We start from the raw sequence: 18,903 nt of genomic DNA, 5'->3' as shown, positions 1-18,903 counted from the left end.
TCAGAATATACCATTTTTCTAAACACTTAAGCTACCATGTTACAGATAATCCTGAATTAATCGTGAATAATGAGTGAGATCATACCCCCAAGACATGCTAACCTCCCCCTGTTACTGGTAATGTTAAGAAACATATGTTTTGAATGTGTTTAGAAACATTCTGTTCTTATTTACAATAGAATTAACTACAAAATGACAACACATTACTTACCATTAATTTATATTGGGCACAACATAATCGGAAACACAACCAAAAGGAACTGCAAATGCATTTGTAGGGTCACAAGCTTGATGTAGTCACTGCATGCTAGGAATATAGGACCAAGGACTACCTTATTTATAAGTCTTTGGGGGTGTGAATCATTTTGACACCTTTCCCTTTTGAGAAAATAAATATTGCTGGTAAAACAAAATCTCTTTCTCGGAACAATTGTATTAGTATGAAATATAATTTCCCTTTTTTTTTTGCATACAATATAGGTCAGTATTTGGATTATTTACTTTACACAGTCATTATTGATCATCTTTATCAATGACGTCAATAAATTCTGACCATACTGTAGAATTTACCACACATGCAGGTGCAAGCCAATGCCTTGCTGATGCCTGACAGGAAATGAAACCAGAGAAACGCTTACTCAAAGTGTTGTTTTATGTGGACCTCTTCGGCATATTTGGAGATCCCATTGATAAATAAAGTGCGTTTCACCTGGAAAAAAAGAGCATATGCCTTGATTTATGACTGCTGAAAATAACACATCTGTTAATCAGATGTTGACATTTACTGTACATCAGAACAATTACATTCCAAATGTTCCTATAGTGGCCCCACTGATTAAGTGGACTTTGCATTCATCTGATTTTGACTAAGCTGGATAAACAAATAAAATAAAATCAACTTTACCAGGTCGTCCTCCTTGTAATGCATCTTGGAAGTGTGTCGTCTCATGCTGTACACAGTCAGAAGCAGGTATATGAATGCAAACGAAGTGTGGAGCCACAAGAGGTTAGTCCTGAGAAAAATGCAGAAGAGGTTTTAAACATGTGTTGGTTAAAATATGTCTAAAAACATTACAATTAGCATATAATCATCTGATCATGATGTCACAAAACATTGCAACCAGTTTTGCCTGCTGGGATTGTCCGTAACTACCAATCATTCTTTATTTTCAAATAATGCCATTGGTTTAATAACCAACTATATAAAAGCATGTTATAAAATATGTACCAACCCAGACTTCAGGTTTGCTATAGTGGTCCGCCCAAAGCTGTATGCATTATTTTCTGCTGACAAAAAGAGAACAATGTATATAGACGTTTCCTTGTGAAATTACCTTTAACTATTTATATTGTCTGTAGTTAGTTATCGGTTTGTCAATTTAAATAAGACTGATAGTCAACCTAAACAAAGTAGTCTGCCAAAGAATACAACCTAAGAGCCGAGATACACTACGTGACCAAAAATATGCAGACACCTGCTCGTTGAATATCTCATTCCAAAATCAAGGGCATTAACATGAAGTTGGTCCCCTCTTTGCTGCAATAACAGCCTACACTCTTCTGGGAAGGCTTTCCGCTAGATATTGGAACACTGCTACGTGTACTTGCTTCCATTCAGCCACTAATGTTGAACGATTACGCCTGGCTCGCAGTCGGCATTCCAATTCATCCCAAAGGTATTTGATGGGATTGAGGTCAGGGTTCTATGCAGACCTGTCAAGTTCTTCCACACTGATTTTGACAACATTTCTGTATAGGCCTTGCTTTGTGCACAGGGGCATTGTCATGCTGAAACAGGACAGGGCCTTCCCCAAACTGAACAATGAAAAACTGCCCCAGACCATTATTCCTCCTTCACCAAACTTTACAGTTGCCACTAGGAATTGGGACAGGTAGCATTCTCCTGGCATCCGCCAAACCCAGATTAGTCCATCGGACTGCCAGAAGGTGAAGCGTGATTCATCACTCCAGAGAAAGCATTTCCACAGCTCCAGAGTCCAGTGGCGGCGAGCTTTACGCCACTCCAGCCGACGCTTGGCATTGCGCATGGTGATCTTAGGCTTGTGTGCGGCTGCTCGGCGATTGAAACCCATTTCATGAAACTCCCAACAAACAGTTATTGTACTGACGTTGCTTCCAGAGGCAGTTTGGAAGTCGGTAGTGATGACAAGGAAGCCTGTACAGAATAAAAATATTCCAAAATATGCATCTTGTTTGCAATAAGGCACTAAAGTAAAACAGCAAAAAATGTGGCAAAGAAATTAACTTTCTCAGTGCCGAGGTGTCACTACAGCCTCGGGTTCGATCCCGTGACCGGGAGACCCATGAGGCGGCGCACAAATGGTCCAGCGTCATCCTGGTTTTGCCAGCCAGGAATTCCTCGTCTCATCTTGTCTCTAGCGACACCTTGTGGCCGGCCGGGCGCCTGCAAGCTGACTTCAGTTATCAGTTAGACAGTGTTTCCAACGACACATTGGTACAGCTGGCTTTCACGTTAAGCGAGCAGTGTGTCAAGAAGCAGGGCGGCTTTGTATGGTCTTGTTTCGGAGGATGCATGCTTCTCGACCTTTGCCTCTCCTGAGTCCATAGGTGAGTTGCAGCGATGAGACAAGACTAACTACCGATTGGATATCACGGAATTCGGAATAAAAAGGGGTAAAAGTAAAAAATTGGAGTAGGGAGTGTTTAGGAAAAAAATAAATGTAATAGAGCTAAGCACCGATAAAATCCTAAAGGAAAACCTAGTTCAGTGCTATCCAACAGACACTTGGAGACAAATTCACAGTACAGTAGACCAATATCCTAAAACACAAGGCCAAATACATGATGGAATTGCTTACCAAGATGATGTTGAATGTTCCTGGGTGGCGTAGTTACAGTTTTGACTTAAATTGGCTTAAAAATCTATGGCAGTGCTTGAAGAACTTTAGAAAAGAATAATATGCAAATATTGTACAATCCAAGTGTGCAAATTTCTTAGAGACATACTCAGAAAGACTCACAGCTTTAATGGATGCCAACGTGATTCTAACATGTATTGACTGAGGGTTGTGTTCAATATATTTGCAAAAAATTCTACAAGTATGTTTTTACTTTTTCATTATGGTGTATTGTATGTAGATGGGATTCCATTTTGAATTCAGGCTGTAACAACAAAATGTGAAATAAGTCACGGGGTTTGAATACTTTTTGAAGGCACTGCAAATGCCTTAATGGGCTGTTTTGCCATATCATAAACCCAAACAAGGACCCATTGGACCATTTGTGTTTTTGTTGTCATAGGAGATTTTGTAAACTGTTAACTGCACAATGGAGAGCAGATATGCTACTTCTATGTGCCTATCTGATGGAATACGCCTTCCTTCATCTTGTTCCATTGTTTATTTCTTTGTTGAAGTCACATTATTTATGTACAGTCTCATATGACAAAAACAATGTAGTGTGTCTTTAGCTTAAGGTGATCTCATTAATAAGGGATTTATAAGGTAAACAAGAGGTACATATCATTAATCGAAATCTAGCACACTCACCCAAAAGGTCTCCAGAAAAGTTGACCGGCAGGACGATGCCCACAGACAGAACCCCAACAACCACAAGCTGGCCGATGATGTGGCGCTGGAAGGAAAGGTAGTGCACAGCATCCTCACCACACTTCTCCCGGATCTCCTCGTCCCTAGGTGGGGTGAGGGCAGGATCAACACCCTGACCTTGACTACCTGGAATTTTGACCTTTGACCCTAGATATCATTTATTTTACCTACTCTTTCATATGAGCCCATAGAAGTGGGTTCACTTTTGGAGTATAAGCTGAGCTCCATTTTCACAGAGACAAGAAAGTTATTTTTAAACTTTTTGACCTTATTTTTGGTGAAAGGGGTAGGGGGTAACATTTTTTACATTCTAACCACAACAAGCCCAGCATGAGACCTAGTCATGTGCAGACCTGGGATAACTAGTTTAACTATGCTTTGTGCAAAGTAACAATTTTTTAGGAGAAACAAATTGTTTGCTTGGAGGTGACTACAATAAATGGTATGGCTGTATCTGGAACTGCATGTTGCAGATAGAAACAATTTCCTATACTATTCCAATCTATCCGACAGCAGATCAACTGAAAGCTGCAATTGATTTTATGATAGCTGAAAATACTGCAGAGACATTCAAAGCCATTTGCAAACATCAAGTTGGATGCTTAGAAAAAACAATTTAACATATTTTTTCATCTGAGGGTAAGTGCTCGTTTCAAACACACACTATACCATCTTTAAAGGGACAGTTTACACAGAATACAAACTAAAAATGATTTTCAACCTACCTTGGCTGTAGTTAATTCCGTTTTTTCCCTTTTGACATTTAATAGTCATATTTAGTTAACATTGAACTGTTCTTATGCCTGTGTAATAAAACAAATTACTTTTGGCGCAACATTTTATTAGCATGTTGTTAAATAACGTTTTGATAATTTCATAGCAATGAGTTGAGTATTTATAACGATTACTATTATGCAAATTATTTGGAAAAAAAAGTCCTATGTAACACCAATGTTGCTATTGTAATAATCAGTAACTTACACATGTATACGAACTTGATGTCAAGTGTTATTATATTACCTTGTGTCTCACTCATTATGAAAATATATGTGTTAGACATTTAGAAATGGCAAAAGTGGTCTACTCTAATATTGAGATGATTCTCTGTCCCCCGCGTATTTATTTCTAGGATATATATTAAAATTCATGTATAAGAGCCCTCCAAACCATGTGCTAATGATCATACACTGAACAAAAATAAAAACAACATGCAACAACTTCAAAGATTTTACAGAGTTGCAGTTCATAAGGAAATCCGTCAATTGAAATAAACTCACAAAATGTAAGAAATAAGTATTTTGTGCTTATGGAACATTTCATGGGTGTTTTAATTCAGCTCATGAAACCAATACGTTACATGTTGTTTATATTTTTGTTCAGTATATATTTAGTATACTAATTCAACTAGCTGTTGTAGTTTTTGGTTCTTCAAATATTTGGCAGCCATCAAATAAACACGTTGGTGTTTTCAAATGACTTGCATTCAGTGCCTTCAGAAAGTATTCAGCTCCCTCGATTTTTACCACTTTTTTTTGTTACAGACTAAATTTAAAATGGATTAAATTGAATGGCTGTGATTGCAGTTACTCCACAATACTAACCTAATTGACTGAGTGAAAAGGCTGTACAGAATACAAATATTGCAAAACATGCATCCTGTTTGCAACACGCCACTAAAGTAATACTGCAAAAGAAATAGGCAACGCAATTAACTCTTTGTCCTGAATATGTTATGTTTTGGGTAAATTCAATACAACATTACTGAGTACCACGGTCTATATTTACAAGGATAGTGATGACTGCATCATGTTATGGGTTTGCTTGTAATCGTGATGGACTGGGGAGTTTTTCAGGATACATGTTTTTTTTTTTTACTGAATGGAGCTAAGCACAGACAAAATTCTAGAGGAAAACCTGGTTCAGTCTGCTTTCCAACAGACACTGCCAAAAACTACACTGGAATTGCTTACCAAGACGACTGTGATTGTTACAGATGACTCTTGCTTGACAATCTACGGCAAGACCAAAAAAAATGGTTGTCTAGCAATGATCAACAACCAGTTTAACAGAGCTTGACGAATTTTGAAAAGAATAATGGTTAAATGTTGCACAATTCAGGTGTGGAAAGCTCTGAGACGTACCCAGAAATACTCACAGCCCACAACTCTCAAGTGATTCTAACATGTATCGACTCAGGGGGTTTGAAAACCTATCTAATCAAGATACATTAGTGTTATTTTTATTTTTTATTTGACAAATATTAGAATTTCTTCCAATTTGACTTGAATATTTTGTGTAGATCGTTGACCAAAAAAAATGACAATTAAATCCATCTTAATCCCACTTTGTAATACAACATCTGGAAAAAGGGATGTGAATACTTTCTGAAGGTACTTCCAATATTATTTGATTTTCTGAAAGATATGCAAAATACTTTGAAACCTAATTTGCTTTTTTTGTGACCCGTATATGAATAACAAAGGAAATAATTGCCTTTGAAAACTCAATTTTTAAAAAACTCTATATTCAACTACCTAGAGTCTTTGAAAAGTTGGTATTTAAAATAAACAAAATACAACTATTTCTGCCCAGGTCTGTGACCAGGTAAATTCATTAACACTTGCATTGTTAAAGACCATTATAATTTGAAATTCAAACAGCCCTCGTGGTTTAACAACCCAGCCCTTCCAAATTGCCGGTTGCACATTGATACTTACAAAAGGGGACACACCTAAAACATTTTTTTTTTCCCAAGAGGCTGTTTAAACAAAGGCCATTCACACTCTTAAATTTGTGTATGAGCATTTCTTGTTTGTGGGGAATGTATAAAACTGTTAGATTACAGTATTCGATTTTAATTTTATTTAACCTTTATTTAGGCAGGGGAGTCCCATTGATAACAAAGGAATCTTTTTCAAGTGAGCACTACATGACAAGACCAAGTAATTACACAATCAAGGACGGACCAGAGGAAACAAAGAAAAATACAAAAAAACACAATCATAAAAAATAAAAAAAACACATTCCCCAGTGAAGAGGTCGACCAACAATCTGAATTGTCTGAATGGGACCAACGCGTACAACTGTAGGGCTTTCTGAAAATTCTTCGCACATCACTAAGAACACACTAAAAGCAGTTTCACCTAAATCTGTAGTGGCAGAAGAATTTTCAAGAGTTACCATATCCTGTCGCAGGGATGGCTCTCTCATACTTCAATAGGTTAGTTACAATGTTAGGTAATTTGGGTGTTTTAGCAAAAGGCCTTTATAAACAAACAGAATGCAATGTTTTGACCTACGCAACGTCAAAGAGGGACAGCCTATTTTCTGATAGGGAATGCAGTGATGAGTGCAAAACCTTTTGCCTGTGATAAAACAAAGTGTACTGCATGTAATGGCTATAATTAATGAAGTGGCAGCTGCAACAATGTAGAAGATGTCGCCATAGTCTAGGACTGGTAGGAACGTTGACGGAAAGATCTGCTTTCTACAATTAAGCAAGAGGCATAACCTATTTATATAATGCATAGTTTTATTCTCAACTTCTTAGTTATCCAAATGCCCAGATATTTGTAAACAGGGACGCAATGAATTTGGGCACCATCCAAGGAGTCATTGTTGAGCGCTCTAGAAAACAACATATACTTTGTTTTTCCCCTATTTAATACAAATGTCGGGTGAATTTGTGTTTTTTGTAAGACAATGAAAGCAGTCTGTAGGTCAGATAGAGCCTGGTCCATGGTGGAGGGGAATAAAATAGACACCAGTATTATCCCCATACAGGTGCAGTTTACAGTTATTCACAGACAAACCAATATTGTTCATGTAGATAGTAATAAGTACTGCACCAATAATAGGCCCATCAATAGATACACATTGTGTTAGATCTGTCAAGTAGTTTTTAAAGGAAAGGTTCATATATTTTGAATGTTATATGGTTTCTGTGCATTTCTGTTCTATCGATTTCCTGAGTTTTATGTGTACAGTTGAAGTCAGAAGTTTACATACACATAGGTTGGAGTCATTAAAACCCGTTTTTCAACCACTCCACAAATTTCTTGTTAACAAACTAGTTTTGGCAGGTCGGTTAGGACATCTACTTTCTGCATGACAAGTTATTTGTCCAAAAATTTTTACAGACAGATTATATCACTTATAATTCACTGTATCACAATTCCAGTGGGTCAGAAGTTCACATACACTAAGTTGACTGTGCCTTTCAACAGCTTGGAAAATTCCAGAAAATTATGTCATGGCTTTAGAAGAATCTGATAGGCTAATTGACATCATTTGAGTCAATTGGAGGTGTACCTGTGGATGTATTACAAGGTCTACCTTCAAACTCACTGCCTCTTTGCTTGACAAAAATCAAAAGAAATCAGCCAAGAACTAAAAAAAAAATAATAATTGTAGAGCAATTTCCAAATGCATGAAGGTACCACGTTCATCTGTACAAACAATAGTACGCAAGTATAAACACCATGGGAACACGCAGCCGTCATACCGCTCAGGAAGGAAACGCGTTCTGTTTCCTAGAGAGGAACGTACTTTGGTGCGAAAAGTGCAAATCAATCCCAGAACAACAGCGAAGGACCTTGTGAAGACGCTGGAAGAAACCGGTACAAAATATCTATATCCACAATAAAACGAGTCCAATATCGACATAACCTGAAAGGCCGCTCAGCAAGGAAGAAGCCACTGCTCCAAAACCGCCATAAAATAGCCCGACTATGGTTTTCAACTGCACATGGGGACAAAGATTGTACTTTTTGGAGAAATGCCCTCTGGTCTGATGAAACAAAAATAGAACTGTTTGGCCATAATGTCCATCGTTATGTTTGGAGGAAAAAAAGGGGGGGGGGGCTTGCAAGCCAAAGAACACCATCCCAACCGTGAAGCACGGGGGTGGCAGCATCATGTTGTGGGGGTGCTTTGCTGCAGGAGGGAGTGGTGCACTTCACAAAAAAGATTGCATCATGAGGAAAGAAAATTATGTGAATATATTGAAGCAACATCTCAAGACATCAGTCAGGAAGTTAAAGCTTGGTCGTAAATGGGTCTTCCAAATGAACAATGACCCCAAGCATACTTCCAAAGTTGTGGCAAAATGGCTTAAGGACAACAAAGTCAAGGTATTGGAGTGGCCATCACAAAGCCCTGACCTCAATCCCATAGGAAATTTGTGGGCAGAAGTGAAAAAGCGTGTGCGAGCAGGGAGGCCTACAAACGTGACTCAGTTACACAAGCTCTGTCAGGAGGATTGGGACAAAGTTCACCCAACGTATTGTGAGGGTTGATAATATGTTTTGGTTGCTATTCAGATTTTGTTTAAGCTGAAGCTATAATAAAAGTGTGCAACATATTGTGTGACTAGCTGAAGGCTGTGGCTAACCTTGGGTGTGGGCAGTTATCACGAGTTGTTGTGGACACATACAGAACGTAATGTAGCAAACAACAGACTGTCTTTTGTTAGAACTCAAACTTGGCAATAATGGGAAAGAGGTGTGGGTTCATAAGATATTCTGCCCAGCAACAACTACACCTGCCAACGGGAGTGCCTGGGGGCTGGGACCGACCCGTGCGCCAACGATAGGCTGAGTGAGTCTAAACCACGCTCAGCCTCTACTCTGACAGGCCAGCTCAGAAGCAGGAACTACTTCTGTCAGAGTATATTAGAAGAACTTTGTCAGGAACTAGTCAGTTCTCTGTTCTGCCCTGCGTGGTGTTACAGTGAACCCATATATACGAAAATTGCATTTACCATTTATTGCTTGACTAATAATAAAAAACATAGAAGATTCTCAGTGACTCCGTGTCACCTTCTATCCTGATGCCAGATTCGATTGACGCAACTAACAAATCTATTGTGGGAAGCTTGTGGAAGGCTCCACAAAACATTTGACCCAAGTTAAACAATTTAAAGGCAATGCAACCAAATACTAATTGAGTGTATGTAAACTTCTGACCCACTGGGAATGTGATGAAAGAAATAAAAGCTGAAATAAATCACTCTACTATTATTCTGACATTTCACATTCTAAAAGTGTGTGATGATCCTAACTGACGTAAAACAGGGACATTTTATGAGGATTAAATGTCAGGAATTGTTAAAAACAGTTTAAATGTACAAGATGTATGTAAACTTCCGACTTCAACTGTATCTGAGTTATTGGCGTTCAAGCAGACAGAAATCGATCCGATATGACGTAGCACTGTGATTAAGTCGCTCTCACTACACTGGAAGTTAATAGGGATATGATATTTAGATTGCAAAAATGTCTATCGTACATGTCAGATTTCAATAATGGCCGATGTCATAACTCGGGAGGATGTTTCCTCTCGAATGAGCCATTGATTATATTTTTGTGATATTCCTACCTCGAGAAATGTGTAATTTAACAGTGGGTCTAGGACATTTTTCCTGTTTGTCTTCCTCTTAAGTCCAGGGGGCATTGCATGGTTCCATAGCTAGAGATATTTACAGAAAGGAGATAGGAATCCAATGAATGAAGAACGTATAAAACCCCACCTAGCAGACTGTCCACAAATCGCATTCACGTTATCATGCTGCGTCACGCGGTTGCTAAACTAATCATCACGCAATCCCTTCAAAGTCAGTGTATATATCTATTTTCAACGAAAGCACGCAACGTCACGATTCCAAAATGTATACGATGTTACAGATAGCAAGTTAATTATCGCATATCTCAGATTTTTTTGGGAAATATTGTACTTATCTTTGAGGAAATTGGTGCTAAAGTTGGATTTGAGCTAGCGCTCAACAGACTCACATTCACTCCTTTACAGGAGAGCGCTCCTTCTCCCAGAATCGCAAAGAATGCACCGCACTGCCCATTGACGTAGCATGTTCCCATCTCCTCAAAAGTACACTGCTAAAAAAAATTAAGGGAACACTTAAACAACACAATGTAACTCCAAGTCAATCACACTTCTGTGAAATCAAACTGTCCACTTAGGAAGCAACACTGATTGACAATACATTTCACATGCTGTTGTGCAAATGGAATAGACAACAGGTGGAAATTATAGGCAATTAGCAAGACACCCAATAAAGGAATGGTTCTGCAGGTGATAACCACAGACCACTTCTCAGTTCCTATGCTTCCTGGCTGATGTTTTGGTCACTTTTGAATGCTGGCGGTGCTTTCACTCTAGTGGTAGCATGAGACGGAGTCTACAACCCACACAAGTGGCTCAGGTAGTGCAGCTCATCCAGGATGGCACATCAATGCGAGCTGTGGCAAGAAGGTTTGCTGTGTCTGTCAGCGTAGTATATCCAGAGCATGGAGGCGCTACCAGGAGACAGGCCAGTACATCAAGAGACGTGGAGGAGGCCGTAGGAGGGCAACAACCCAGCAGCAGGACCGCTACCTCCACCTTTGTGCAAGGAGGAGCAGGAGGAGCACTGCCAGAGCCCTGCAAAATTACCTCCAGCAGGTCCACAAATGTGCATGTGTCTGCTCAAACGGTCAGAAACAGACTCCATGAGGGTGGTATGAGGGCCCGACATCCACAGGTGGGGGTTGTGCTTACAGCCCAACACCGTGCAGGATGTTTGGCTTTTGCCAGAGAACACCAAGACTGGCAAATTCGCCACTGGCGCCCTATGCTCTTCACAGATGAAAGCAGGTTCACACTGAGCACATGTGACAGACGTGACGGAGTCTGGAGACGCCGTGGAGAACGTTCAGCTGCCTGCAACATCCTCCAGCATGACCGGTTTGGCGGTGGGTCAGTCATGGTGTGGGGTGGCATTTCTTTGGGGGGCCGCACAGCCCTCCATGTACTCGCCAGAGGTAGCCTGACTGCCATTAGGTACCAAGATGAGATCCTCAGACCCCTTGTGAGACCACATGCTGGTGCGGTTGGCCCTGGGTTCCTCCTAATGCAAGACAATGCTAGACCTCATGTGGCTGGAGTGTGTCAGCAGTTCCTGCAAGAGGAAGGCATTGATGCTATGGACTGGCCCGCCTGTTCCCCAGACCTGAATCCAATTGAGCACATCTGGGACATCATGTTTCGCTCCATCCACCAACAGACGTTGCACCACAGACTGTCCAGGAGTTGGCGGATGCTTTAGTCCAGGTCTGGGAGGAGATCCCTCAGGAGACCATCCACCACCTCATCAGGAGCCCAGGCATTGTAGGGAGGTCATACAGGCACGTGGAGGCCACACACACTACTGAGCCTCATTTTGACTTGTTTTAAGGACATTACATCAAAGTTGTATCAGCCTGTAGTGTGGTTTTCCACTTTAATTTTGAGTGTGACTCCAAATCCAGACCTCCATGGGTTGATACATTTGATTTCCATTGATCATTTTTGGGTGATTTTGTTGTCAGCACATTCAACTATGTAAAAAAAAGTATTTAATAAGAATATTTCATTCATTCAGATCTAGGATGTGTTATTTTAGTGTTCACTTTATTTTTTGGAGCAGTGTATATCAGCCGTTGCGAATGTCAACCCCCACTCTGATCTACATTGATCTGCAGGTTGAACATGGTGAGATCGTAGACTCCTAAATTGATAGTGCAATTTGTTTAGGCGATTTTACAGTGAACTAGCTACTTTACATGCTGATATCGTCTTTGGTTTCATTGCGTGTAGCTATGTTTGCTAGCTAGCTACCTAGCCCGCCAGCCAACCATAGAGTCCACTTGAGCTGCAATAGATTTCCACAACAATGTTACATGTTGCTACCAACCTTACAGATAACGCCAAAATGAAACATTTGTTCACAAAAATATTTTGTTCTAACATAGTGTTATTTAATACTGTAAATTAAAGGAATGAGTGGTTTTGGCTGGATTTGTTATTTAAACCAATTGCAAGTGGCATGACCTAAAGCCAATTAAAGTTAGCCTCTGAATGAGCAGGGAATGATCAACAGTGTAACATGCTTTGGAAAGGTCTAGAAAGGCGGCAGCACAATGTCTCTTGTCCATACAATTGACTACATGAGATGCAGCAGAGATGGTGCCATGTCCTGGTCTAAAACCAGACTGATGAACAATCTGGATACATTTCATAGATAAGAAAGAGTGTAGCTGAGAATTAATCGAGGATCCAATACTTTTGCTAGGCAATAATGTTTTGAAATAGGAACAAACAGTGATAAATAACTAATCGCCCTATCAGAGGTGGCCTTTAGCACAGTAGCAGAACTATTAATTTGGTTGCACATTTTGTGGCAACATTGGCTTTCTCCCAATCAAGTATTTACATAGAATGTTGATAACAGACCCACTTACTTTATTCTGAAGATGGCAGTTAACCAGGAACAGAAGCCCTGCAGTGTAGACATGCACAATGAAAATCAGACATTTGAAAAATATGCAGTTGAAAACATTAGTCACCAGTCACATTTTCAACACATGAAGATTTAAAAATAAAAAAAATAATGAAATTCCACACAATCAAATAACTTGACAGTGTGATGCGTTATAAAAATGTTTTAGTTTTTAGGCCCCAATTCAATCAATTGCAGATAAATAAAAAACACAATGCTGGTTTATGCTGTATCAGAGGTGTTTAAATCCAACAGAGCAACATGCTATTCTCATGGTCATTGACATTGAACGTTAGTGTGAAACCTAAATTCAAAACACAGTGTAAACATTCTGAATTAAACTATGGTGTTACATTATCTGCAATTTATTTCATTGGGGCCCAAGTACTGTATGACCCGAGAGGGCAATAAAGAGGGGACTGTCTGGGGTAAAGCCAACCTGATCTGGACGGCTATAGCGGTAGCCCAATCGTGATGTGAGTTTTAGTGAACAGACAGGGAGAGAGGAGGAAGAGCCTTAGCCTGCCAGCTGGGATTAAAAGGCTAGGAGATAGAAAGATAACATGGACCTGAATTGACCTACTAGGGTGATTACAGTGCAACGTATGACTCGGGGATATGGTATGGAGTTGCATAGAATGTTCTTGGGGGACATTGGCGTGTGGATAACTGACTGGTCTAGCTTATATTTCTGTAGTAGTCACAAGTTGTTTGGACTAAAGGAAAACGTCTGTTCCACACACTGGGGCATTTTGCCTGAAGGATATTAATTTAAACTATCACCATATATGAATCACCATATCTAATATTGTGTGGTATTAGTTGGAAGTCAAGAGTGATGGAGATAAGTCTCCCTTATTATAAAACATCTATGTACTGTATCTATAAGGGGTGGGTAGTCTTCATCAGGAGTCACTAAGTGGAAATCTGTCTGGTGGACAGGACCCACACTATACCCTCCCCCACCTGACTCCACCCACATCCAAGGCTGGCAGCCAACGGCTTTACAGTCCTTTGCTTGTCCTGCATTATTTAACAGGGATGGGAGGCAAAGCCAATGGAGTTGTTTAAAGAGCTGCACGTGTGACTAGTAGGAGACAACCTCAGTGGTGGGGAGACATTCAGAGGTGGGGAGACATTCGGAGGGAGGGATTTCTCACTTTATCCCGTTGATCGAAGTCGACAGAGCTGGAGACTGAAGTGAGACGTTCATAGCGGTCTGGCGCTTCAGAATGCAGAGCTGAGGCATCACTGGAAACAGAGGACAAGTGTCAGGCTTTGACGGAGGCACAAAGAACACGGCAGGACCGGGTTCTGCAACTGTTACGTTTGTTAATTTATGGTTTGAAACAGAATGGAAATGAGACTAGACGGATTTCCTCACAATTAAAATGAACAGTAGTCACAGCTAATGGGGTCGATTCCATTTAAATTCCATCAATTCAGAAAGTAAACAGAAAATTGGAATTGGAATGTCAGTTTACAACATTTAAATGGAATTGACCCCAACCAACATCTTTCACTACTGCACATTTATCATAAAAATGCCCTTTTATTAAATTAACCCATAATAGTTCCTCAACAATGTCCATAGAACCATGCCATTCTGTTTATTTTATAGTCAGTTTGATAAACTCCATCTCTCTGAGGGTCTAACATGATACATTCAAGATCCCATCATCCTAGGCGGAATTACTGGCCAATCAAGCATTGCGGAGTTGGCACGCATGTAATCCTATATTTTTTTACTGTAGATACTATGCACTAACAAAATCACAGAACATTTCACTTGAACTCCCCACTCCAAGGCAAACATCAAGAAGGCTTCTACGTGAATGACATAATAGATGCCCAGCTCCACGAGTTCAACATAGCTACACAAACGTCAAACTCGTGGGGCTGGATAGATGTCTAGATAATGGTTTGTGCCATGACTGTAAAGACATCTGCCTTGTCAGGGAGGTATCAAGTAAAGGGTTACCCCTCACTCTATAGGACAAGGGACAAACACAGTGTGTAACTCGGACCAACACAACTCTGGCTGAGGTTGCCCCAAGTATGCCAAACATCTCAAAAATAAGGTAGGCATCATTGAGGATACCCTCGAGCCAAATAATGGTTAAACACCAAGGGCCCTATTCAATTATCTTATTTTTTTAATGCCAGGCACTACAGGCTACTGACTAACAGTTTCCAGAAAAAGAGAGAGACAGACAGAGAGACAGACAGAGAGAGAGAGAGAGAGAAGAGGTCAAACAGGGAAATGGTTCCAATCATTTGTCCATCATAGATTTCTCATAGGGGATATGACACTTAAGATAAGAGCTGTGTTTCGTGTAGGCTTACCATGGCGTGACGTTTTGATAACCATGTAACTCTTTCTAGGACAAGGTCAATATATCTGTTTGTATTTAACCCCCCCCCCCCCCCCCCCACAAAATGAAATGCTAATTGGCTGCTAATGTGGCTATCATAAAGAACTACAAATTCCATGATGATTTGGACAAGACCGCCGAATCCAGGCAAAGGTCATCTCTGGATGAACCATCTAATGTTAGTTAAATATGGTAATAAACAAATTGGGTCTGTGAACAGTCTTGTGCAAGTTTTAAATTGACACAATTTCCTTTTAGCAAAGGTGTCAACTAGAGATGACGTGCAGGAGCTTGCAGGGATTTGTAGTTTTGCATGACGTCTACTGATGTTAAGTAGCATTTTCAAATCAGAGTAAATAGAGCCGAATATATTGATAAGTCACCTTGTCTGACTGAGATTTGCATGGCTCTCAAAACGTCACACCAGGGTAAGCCTATACGAAACACATGCCTTATTTTAAGTGTTTCTAAAAATCCCCTATGGAAAAAAATGAATGGTGAAAAATATGATTGGAACCATTTCCCTGTCTGACTGCTAGGTTTTATGGGTATTATGACACCTCCACTGTGGGGTTCTACAGCCTAGGTGATTGTGATTAAGGGGGGAAAAATACACTATTAGTGTGGTGCCTGGCCTCAACAACAACAGTTTTACTCCATCATTTCTTGAAGGGTAGGATTTGTTTTGACATATTCCGGAAAGCCAGTTAGCGATATTGAATTGGGCCCAAAGTCCACAAATAGATTGTGTTTTAGCTGCATCACCGAGTGTATATTATATCTCCCACCCTTATATCCTACAACAGAAGATCTACCACAGTCCAACAGTACACTTAGTCCAATGACAACATGTACAGATATGGGGGCAGTATACATTTCTCTGTCAGGGCAGAAGACCACATTCCACTTTCTAGCTGGATTCCAATCTGAAAACACTCCTGTCCTCTGCCTTTATTGAGGGGGAAGGGATGATTTTTTTGGACTGAGAACCCAGCCCGTTGAGAACTTTGCTTCTTGTGGTCTAATAAAAAGGGTTCACCCTGGAGGCGCTATCATCACAGCTAATGTCACAAGGATTCACAAAGACGCCACAGCAAGAGGGCCTAGGGAAGTTAACATCCACCCTGATTCACCGTTTACCTTGTATTATTTGCTCTCAGTGTATCATAGTTACCCTTTTCTCTTCTCCGACTATGTTATATTCAAAACGTGTAAAAAGGAAGCATGCATGTCAAAAGATTCATATGTTAGGTGACAGTCAAAGCATCAGAAGCCATGGCAGATACACTGGTGGAAGTAAACAGTATGGTTAATGACACACAAGGCACTTATGGTGGGTTAACCAAAGTCAGAGTCGACACCCAATAAAATCCACAGCAAAAAGCAGTGACGGAGACCTCACACCAAACCATCTTGCTTGTTAATTAGACACACATACACCTTTCTCACACACACACACACCAACCCACAGCACACCCCAATTGGGGTGGATTCCAGTCCATTCTGGAATTGGATTGCAAGCATGCGCACACACGCGCACCTATCCGAAATGGAAAAAGAGAGAAAGTGTTAGTGCACCAGTTAGCAGGACAACAAGTACAGTTAGGGCTGTAAAAGCAACCAGGGAAAAGAGAAGACAACATTGGAAAACCAGGACATAAACAAAAACGTGTTAAAAAAACAACATACTATTCCCGCTCCTCCAATCCGCTGAAACACTTCTTCGATCTTCACAGTGAAACAAAAAGAGAAGAAATTAGCATAATTGTCATGAATTGGAGTACACATTTACTTCATTAAGGTTAGTCCTGGATAGAAATACTGAAGTATCAACAAATTGGATGTTACAATATATCGAGGCAGGAGAGGTTTATTAGAGCCATGGGAAGATGTGTCGCCGTCCCCCCCCCCCCATCCCCTCACCGCACAAGGACATACAACCACTGGTGACACCTGCCTCGTCGCAGCTCTGAAAGAGAGCCCATGAAAGCAAGAAAACAGCTGTGTGTGTTGAGCGATTAACAAATGTGTGGAAAGTTACTACAGCGCTGAGCAGTATGCAACCATACGGCCGATGCACAGGCGTCGACTCCACTTCTGTCGGCAGCGTACATTTTTTGGAAAGCTGGGAAACTTATTTTGGCTATGATCTGGCAGAAATTCGCCCATAGGTTGATGCAATTCATCGACTGACCAGGGGAACAAGACCACACACAGACCACATGAGAGGAAGTAAAGTTGTGAATGAATTAATTGATAGGCAGTAAAATGGGCAGTCACTGCCATCATGGGGCTTTTATTAGCTAATTGTTTTATTATGGGTAGTTACATTTAAAAAAAAATCTAACCAATTTTTCGAAAACCGAACAGAAACCAACTTCAAAAAGCATGAATGACTCAGCACTAGTGTGTGTGTGTGTGTGTAGGGAGTGACAAGGGAGAAGGAGAGCAAGCGAGACAGACAAGAAAACAGGAAGTATGTGGCGCAAAAGAGATTGTCTAGTCAGTTGTGGGACTACAGCAGGAAACGGTTTGCCCATATCTCTCTGTCCTTTAAATGATTGGGAGGACAGAACTATTTCAGAAAGGCAAAAGACACATAGCACTTAGAATCATATCCATAAGTAGACCCAGGTCACTTTAAAATAACCAAATAAGTCTTCAACTATTATTGTACCTAAAAGGGGCCATCCAGGATTGGTACACAGTAAATCAAGGAGACTTGAAATCACAGTGTTAAAATAATTTGGGTTAAATTAACTCTACTTGAGTTACCTTAACTGGCAGAGTGATACGCTCTCTGGAGTTAGTTGGGACAGAGTACTTTTAAATCAATTAAGAGTAACCAGAGAGAGGGAGTTAAATCTATGGAATATCCACAAATGTGGGAGAGGCCTCTGTCATATTTCCCAGCATGCTCTGTTGCGGGAAGATTTTTTTTTTTTTAATTGTTTATTTTAATATCTGTCATTTTGCATGTACATTGATTGTTTACGATCATGTTCTTCTAACTTTCTGCTCGGACAGGCTTTCTGAATGCAAGTCCTGAGTGAAATTGCTGGATATCTTCCCTTGAGTTGGATTACAACAGGGATTGGATATCACTTTGCTAGTTACCATAATGTGACACATTAAGATGTTGCAAATAAGGCATCACCCTTACACTTCAGTAGTAGTAGTAAACTGATAGAGAAATGTACACTGGTGGAGTTCTGTGTTTTGAATTAACAGTCAAGTGTAAAACTGCAAGAGTTGACTAAAATCACACTAAAAAAAGAGTAATCAACTCTGAGTTGGATTTTTACTCTATTAGTTTAATACATTATAATGAAAAACAGCCTGGCATCAAAGACTAGACGTAACATAGTAAATGTAAAGCGGAGACACTCATTAGTATACGTTACATTTGGTACGATTACAAAAAGACAGATGGTTACTTAAAACCCTTTACACACGTGAGAATTGGCCTATTTGGATAGGGTGTAAATAAAATGTTTCTTGCTGAAGAAATATGAAAATAATATATATATATAAGCAATTGAAATGGAACAGTTTGGATATTATGGGGAAATGATTAGGTCAAAATTGAGGACACAGCAGTTCACCTGTTGTTGCAGTGTTAATT

General features: G+C 40.1%; 1 protein-coding gene across 5 annotated transcripts in view; it reads right to left on the bottom strand.

The window, feature by feature from the left end:
* Positions 1-18,903, bottom strand: part of LOC110486047 (CSC1-like protein 2) — a 98,676-nt gene that overhangs the window by 60,659 nt on the left and 19,114 nt on the right. For 4 of the 5 annotated variants that reach the window (XM_036940690.1, XM_021557361.2, XM_021557362.2 and 1 more), the window contains 7 exons: positions 16,968-17,006; positions 14,064-14,154; positions 12,866-12,903; positions 3,531-3,673; positions 1,233-1,284; positions 905-1,013; positions 639-709 (listed from right to left, as the gene is read on the bottom strand). In XM_036940690.1, the coding sequence (XP_036796585.1) occupies positions 639-709; positions 905-1,013; positions 1,233-1,284; positions 3,531-3,673; positions 12,866-12,903; positions 14,064-14,154; positions 16,968-17,006 (543 nt within the window). The remainder of the gene's footprint in view (positions 1-638; positions 710-904; positions 1,014-1,232; positions 1,285-3,530; positions 3,674-12,865; positions 12,904-14,063; positions 14,155-16,967; positions 17,007-18,903) is intronic. The other variant, XM_021557363.2, reaches the window with a different exon arrangement.

This window comes from Oncorhynchus mykiss, chromosome 13 (assembly GCF_013265735.2).
Source record: "Oncorhynchus mykiss isolate Arlee chromosome 13, USDA_OmykA_1.1, whole genome shotgun sequence".
Classification (NCBI taxonomy): domain Eukaryota; kingdom Metazoa; phylum Chordata; class Actinopteri; order Salmoniformes; family Salmonidae; genus Oncorhynchus; species Oncorhynchus mykiss.
The sequence above is the reverse complement of the archived record's forward strand: the minus strand, read 5'-3'. Positions and strand labels throughout refer to the sequence as shown.